This window comes from Nannospalax galili, unplaced genomic scaffold (genome assembly GCF_000622305.1).
Source record: "Nannospalax galili isolate Female #2095 unplaced genomic scaffold, S.galili_v1.0 scaffold18, whole genome shotgun sequence".
In the NCBI taxonomy this organism is placed as follows: domain Eukaryota; kingdom Metazoa; phylum Chordata; class Mammalia; order Rodentia; family Spalacidae; genus Nannospalax; species Nannospalax galili.
Window position 1 is genome coordinate 8,222,204 of NW_008346548.1, and position 6,888 is coordinate 8,229,091.

The 6,888-nt window shown below is 34.3% G+C and overlaps 1 protein-coding gene across 1 annotated transcript in view; it reads left to right on the plus strand.

The window, feature by feature from the left end:
- Stxbp5l (syntaxin binding protein 5 like) overlaps positions 1-6,888 on the plus strand; it is a 395,225-nt gene that overhangs the window by 89,003 nt on the left and 299,334 nt on the right. Inside the window, exons 4-5 of the mRNA XM_008842914.1 lie at positions 2,746-2,827; positions 5,344-5,444. Of these exons, the coding sequence (XP_008841136.1) occupies positions 2,746-2,827; positions 5,344-5,444 (183 nt within the window). The remainder of the gene's footprint in view (positions 1-2,745; positions 2,828-5,343; positions 5,445-6,888) is intronic.

Sequence of the window (6,888 nt, forward strand, 5' to 3'; positions counted from 1 at the left end):
TTTATCTTTTGACTTTTATCTTTTTTGAGTGATAAAAGTTTTTGTGTTTTTAATTCTTAAATTTTTTAAATTTAAAAATATTTTATTTGTTGTTTTTATTTTATGTATATGAGTATATGCATGTCTGTAAGTGTACCCATGTTATGCAATGCCCACAGAGGTCAGAAGAGGATGTTGGATCCCCTGGAACTGGAGTTAGAAACAGTTGTTAGCTGCCTTGTGGGTGCTGGGAATCGAATCCAGGTCCTCTGCAAGAGCAGTCAGTGCGCTTCATTGCTGAGCCATCTCTCCAGCCCCATTTTTAAAAATTTTTAATTAATTTATTTTTATTTTATGTGTATGAGTGTTATGCCTGTATGTGTGTAAGTGCACACGTGTCGTGCAGTGCCTGTGGAGGATAGAAGAGGGCATTGGATTCCCTGGAACTGGAGTTACAAACAGTTGTTAGCTGCCATGTGGGTGCTGGGATTTGAATCAGGGTCCTTTGCAAGAACAGCCAGTGCTCTTAACCACTGAGCCATCTCTCCAGCTCCAATGTTTTTATAATTCTTAATACTTCTTTGGAATGCAGTTAAGTTACATGACTTGTTAGTTTTTTGTTTGTTTGTTTGTTTGTTTGTTTTATTACTGTTACCAGATACATGAGACACAACTTAAGGGAGGAAGAATTTATTTTGGCTCACATTTTCTGATCTTGCATGTTCAGATGACTTCCTTATTTCTGGGCCTGTAGTAAAGCATGATTATCAGTGGTTTTGGGATGATGTGGCCTGGATGCACGAGGATCTAGGAAGGGGCTAGGGACAAAGTATATTTTCCCAGGGTATAGCATCAGTGACCTACTTTCTCCAAATAGGTTCTGCTTCCTAGTTTTCTACCACCTTTCATTAATGCTGTGTTATAAGTCCATTTAGGACTTAATCCATTGATCGAATCCAGAGACATCAGGGTTCAATTACTTACCTATCTGCTGATAACCATGCCTTTGGCATTTTGCTTTTGGGAGGCATTTCAGATTCAAAACGTAATACATGCAAATGCTATTAATTACTTAATTAACAACTTACCTATTTAGTCCTCCTTTTAAGCATTGGTAGGTAGTGCCAGAACATCTTTTATCGTTGAGATGAATTTTTCTCACAACTGGAGCTGTATTTTTCGGAGTGTTTTTCCTGAATACCATGTGAATTTTGGGGACATCCACTCTGAATGGTGGGAACATAAAAATTTCCTACTCGAATTTAAACCTTCCCTTGTTCATTTATTTGTTCTTTCTTTATTCTTCAAAAATGAGTAATCTTTTTGTTGTTCATTTGATTTTGGTTTGTTTTGTTCTTCAAAAAATATGTTGTTTATTAGCTTGTTCTTCCCCCAGTTTCAAGTAGTTCCTACAAACCCTCTCACTGATCCATACTTTGCTATATTCAATGGAATCTTCCTGCAGCTCTCTAAAGTACTTTGCCCTATGTCCTTGTTACTTTGCTTCTTGGCCTTGTAAATTCTAGATGTTCTTGACCTCCACACCTTCGTTCTGGCTCTCCAACTAATAGAGCCTGCTTTATTTTATTTAGACTTCAGATTCCTGTGTTGCACCCGGACATACTCTAGAAAGTAAGCTGGGACAATCATAAAGCTTACTGCACATTTTTTCCACTTTCAGGAAGCACCATCGTTCTTCATCAGATATGCAATATCTAAAAACCGTAGTTATATAATTGCTATTTATAGTTCTTGATTGTTTAAATAGGAGAATAAAACTGGCCTTTCCATTATGGCTGGAAGCAGAAATTCTCATGTAATTTTTGTGTTTGTTTTTTTCAAAGAAACAAACGATGAGGCTGGAGGGATGGCTCAGCGGTTAAGAGCACTGACTGCTCTTGCAGAGGACCCAGGTCCGATTCCCAGCACCCACATGGTGGTTAACAACCATTTGTAGCTCCAGCTTCAGGGGATCTAACACCTTCTTCTGATCTCCGCAGGCATTGCACGACACGGGTGCACTTACACACATGCAATCAATACACGTAAAATAAAAATAGTAAATAAAATATTTTTTAAAAAGAAAAGAAAAAACGATAAATATACACATATGTATCATTTGGTAAAGAGTACATTCGTATATTTTGCTTTGTGTTGTTTGATTTTCTTCCTTTCACACCATCTTCCATCCTTTCTTTCTTGTTTGTTCTTTCTTTTTTACTTGTTCTATATAACAATTCAAATGTTACTGTTTATTCCTTTATATGTCTATCTTTTAGTCTTATTTTCCTATGCAGAAATTTTATATTTTATATGTAATACATTAATCTATTTCTTTATGATCTACTGTTTTTGAATTAAGGTTACAAAGGTCCTGTATATATCAATATTGCTCATATATTTAAATAGGTTCATAATTTTATAATTTCATTTATTGCATTAAATATTTCAATCATTTGAACTTATTTTTTGGGAAGAAGTGTATAATCAATTAGATAGTAAATGAAATGAGATGTGTTGAGACTTACAATTATGTTTTGATTTAGGGGAAGGAAGTTCCTTCCAATTTTGTACTATCATTTTCCCTGTTAGAGTATTAAATATCTGTACTATATAATTCAGTTTTAATAAAGTAAAATATTTCAACTCTAAAAAATAAGGACAATGAAGAAGCATAGCATCGATTACTACACAAGTTAGATTCTCCTTTACTTTTTTATGTTTTACTAATTAAAATGTTAGAATCCTTGACTTTTATTATATTAGACTTGGGAGACCTGGTGTTGATTGTTACTGCCAACATGAAAGTGGTGCAGCTGTCTTGCAACTCCAATTCTTGATCAATGAGGTAAGGACTTTTAAAACTTATTTTAAACACACATACAGTTTTTGACTATTTAAAATGCACACACACATTTAAACACACACGGGGGGCTGGAGCAATGGCTCAGTGGTTAAGAGCACTGAGTGCTCTCGCAAAGGACCTAGGTTTGGTTTCCAGCACCCACATGGCAGATAATAACTGTCTGTAACTCCAGTTCCAGGGAAATCTGATGCCCTCTTCTGACATCCACAAGCATTGCACAACATGAGTGCACTTACATGCAGGCAATATACTCATATGCACACACAAAAATAAAAATAATAATTAAAATATTTTAAACATGCATTCACATATTGCACTACAGGCTGTATTACCTTATCCAAAATGGTTGAGACAAAACACAAAGTTTTTGGATTTCAGATTTTTAATTTTGAAATATTTGCATATACACATAATAAGATACCTTGGAGAAGGAACCCAAATCTAAACATGAAATTCATTTATGTTGTGTGTATATATTATATATACAGTCTGAAGGTAATTTTGTATAATATTTTCAATGCTCTTACAGTTTGAACATAACCCATCACAGGAGGTAAAATATGGAATTTTTCATTTGTGGAAAAATATCAAGTTTTAGAGCACCTGAAATTTTGAACTTTTGGATTAAGGATGTTAAACCTATAGTTGATGCAGTTTTTTAAATATCATGATATAAACTGTTTTAAAGTGTTTGCATTATTCACACATTTTTCATATTTGTGTGTTAACTTTAAAATATAAAATTTAAAGAAAAATACTTTATCAAAAGATCTTTTACTGTGACTGTAGCATAACTTAAATGATTATTTGATATTTTAAAAATCTAACATCATGGGACTGCAGAGATGGCTCACTGGTTAAGAGCATTGACTGCTCTTGAAGAGGACCTGGGTTCAGTTCTCAGCATCCACATGGCAGTTAACAACTGTCTGTCACTCCAGTTCCTGGGGATCTGACACCCTTTTCTGACCTCCTTTCACACTACACAATATGGGTACACTTATACACATGCAGACAATATACTCATACACATAAAATAAAAATAATAAATAAAATATATATTTTTTAATCTAAAGTCATCTAATTGATTCACTGACTTCAACTTGATACACCTGGGAAGGGGGAACCTCAGTTGAAGAATTTCCTCCTTCAGATTGGCCTGCAGGCATATCTGTGGGGGTATTTTCTTGGTTGCTAACTGATGTAGGAGGTCAGAGCCCACTGTGACTCTCTATAAGAAAGGTAGCTGAAAGTGAGGCTGGGAGCAAGCCATTAAGCAGCATTCCTCCATGGTTCCTGCTTCAAGTTCTTGCCCTGCTGGACTTACTGCCCTGATTTTTCTCAATAATGGGGATTGTAATCTGTAAGATGAAATAAATGCTTTCCTCTCCAATTTGCTTTTGGTTATGGTGTTTATTAGAGCAACAGGAAAGCTAGAACACTGACCATTATGCTTTTTTCCCCTGACCCTTTTCCCACTAATCTAAGTGTTTTGCTTGTATCATCAATGAAAATCCCTTTTTGTTTGTTTTATCTCTATATTCATACATCTTTTATCTGTATACGCATTTATCTTTTATTTCCATGCACATTTGTTGGTTTATGTATCGTTTATGTGTCCATAGGTATTATGGAAATTAGCTTTCTACTTTATTTTATAGAACTATGGTGGCAAAAAATTTACAGGAAACTAATATGTATTGACAAAGCTCAGAAAACTTTGAAGTTCTTTCATTAGTTGAAGGCAATTTATTGCATTTTAACTTAGATTTTTTAAAGTAGTTCTTGTGGTTGTCTATAGCTCTTTTGTGGTAAGTGAGCCTGGCAGTGCAATAACGCTTCAAAAGTTTGGGCCAGGCCAAATTCAAGCACTATGAAGCTTAAACTTAGTGCCCGAAAAGATGTTTGCTTATTTTCTTAAACCATGATGATGATCTTTTGTTCAATTTCTGCATATATTTGTATATATCAATATCTATATCTAAGAATTGCCACAATTTCCTTAGGTGGGGTTGGAGCTTCTTACCCACTTCCTCGTGTTTATGCTAGATTTTTTCTGGTTTAAGCTTGCATGGGAGTTGTGCATTCTGTCACTGTTGCTGTGAGTTCATATGAGTAACTGACCAGCTGTCTGGTGGTCATCCACGCCCTCTGGCTATTGAAGTCTTTCTACTACACTTCCTAAATGACCCCTGAGCCTTGGGGGTGAGGGGCAGATGCTTGATATAGGTGTTCACAATGATGCTATATTGATTACTCCTCTCTATTAGTAAGTAGATATTCTTGAATATGACCATCCATATGCTTTTTAAATCACTTGCCTCTTTCACTCAGCATCCTTGAACTTTCTCACTGAAGCATATGCAGTTTTTCTCCCTCGCATTTCTAGGTTATGTAGTGCAAATATCTCTTGAAGCACTGAAAAATTTGCAATTAGCTTACCATTTATTCTTTCCTAAATTAGGTAAGTCACACACTTTGTCTTCTTTTTATTGCAGGGTGCTTTGGTTAGTGCAAGTTCAGATGATACACTTCATTTGTGGAACCTTAGACAAAAAAGGCCAGCTATTCTTCATTCTCTTAAATTTAACAGAGAACGGTAAGAACAAACATGTTAAGTAATTGTTAATGCAAAAAAATTATTTTTAAAGCAAGTTTCATGATAGTTTGACATACTTTTAAAAAATCTATGCTATTGTCAGATCTTTTTCATAGAAAATGCATAATTGGGATAGAGTCATCCAGTTACAAAAATGTGAAACACTTAAACCTTTTGTTATCTGGGCTATAAACAGGCAGGTCAGCAATCATATGTTCTTTGCTCTGAGCAGTGGTCCTGAAAACTCAAACCTAAAATTTTAAAGCCAAATAAAAGCAAATATATTTCACATTTTAAAAAAAATCACATAACTTCTGTACTCTAACCCTGACCCTTTTGCCTAAATACTTTTTAATTGTAGAATAAGAAACCAAAGTTTTAGATGTCCATGTCTAGATATGTGAGTTCTAACACTGAGAAACAGTAGACAGTGAATTTTAGCATCGCCTCATCTTATAATGGTCATAACCAGAAAAGTATTTGAATGCAAATGGGAAAAGTTACTTGATTTTATTTATAATGAATTTTACTACATGTTAATATTTCTAATGGATTCAGTTAGGCTCAGATATATACACATCCACTTAACTAATAATCATCTTAAAAATCAAGTAAAAAGTGAAATGTTCCTTAACTATGTACTACAGTCTATTACTTGGGAAGCAATCAGACTTTTTTTTTTTTCCGGTCTTTTTGAGACAGGGTCTCCCTGTCACTCCAGCTGGCCTGGAACTCACTATGTAGACCAGGCTGACCTCGAATTCACAGAGATCCCCGTGCCTCTGCCTCCTGAGTGCTGGGATTAAATGCATGCACCACCATACCCGATAGCAATCAGACTTTTTATAATGAATGTTAAAGTACATCACAAAACAATTTGATGTCAATGGCAAGAAGAGAAATCTTTGAGAAATAAATAACAAATACCATTTAAAATAAGGAAGATAATACTGGAGGCAAACAGGTATTGGCTTAGGCCCAACATAGTGCATTTGTTATTTTATTGCATGATAACAGTTGATGAGGAATCACTACCAAAACCATTTTGGCAGTGCTTAATGAAGTATAATACCTGTTTTTATAAGTGTGAGAAAATAGAATAACAGCTATTATTATAATAGCTAACACTTATTATACCTTAAAGGTTTTTCTTTTCATATGTATAATCTATAAGTATCAAAGCATTAACTCTATGTATGCTGAGTTAAATTTTTTAAAAATTATTTATTTGATAACAACATACTTAGAAGAAGCATTTCATTACATCAGCATTGACATATTCAATAACAGTTTTCTGAGTTAGGATGCATCTCTTTCAAAATTGGCTGTACATTTTTAGGTTTACATTTGAATTATTACAGTTATACGATCTTTAACTCATTATAAACTCTATAAGACATAAAATTAAATGAGGTTCCAACGTTTAAAAAAGATCTCCACTTCG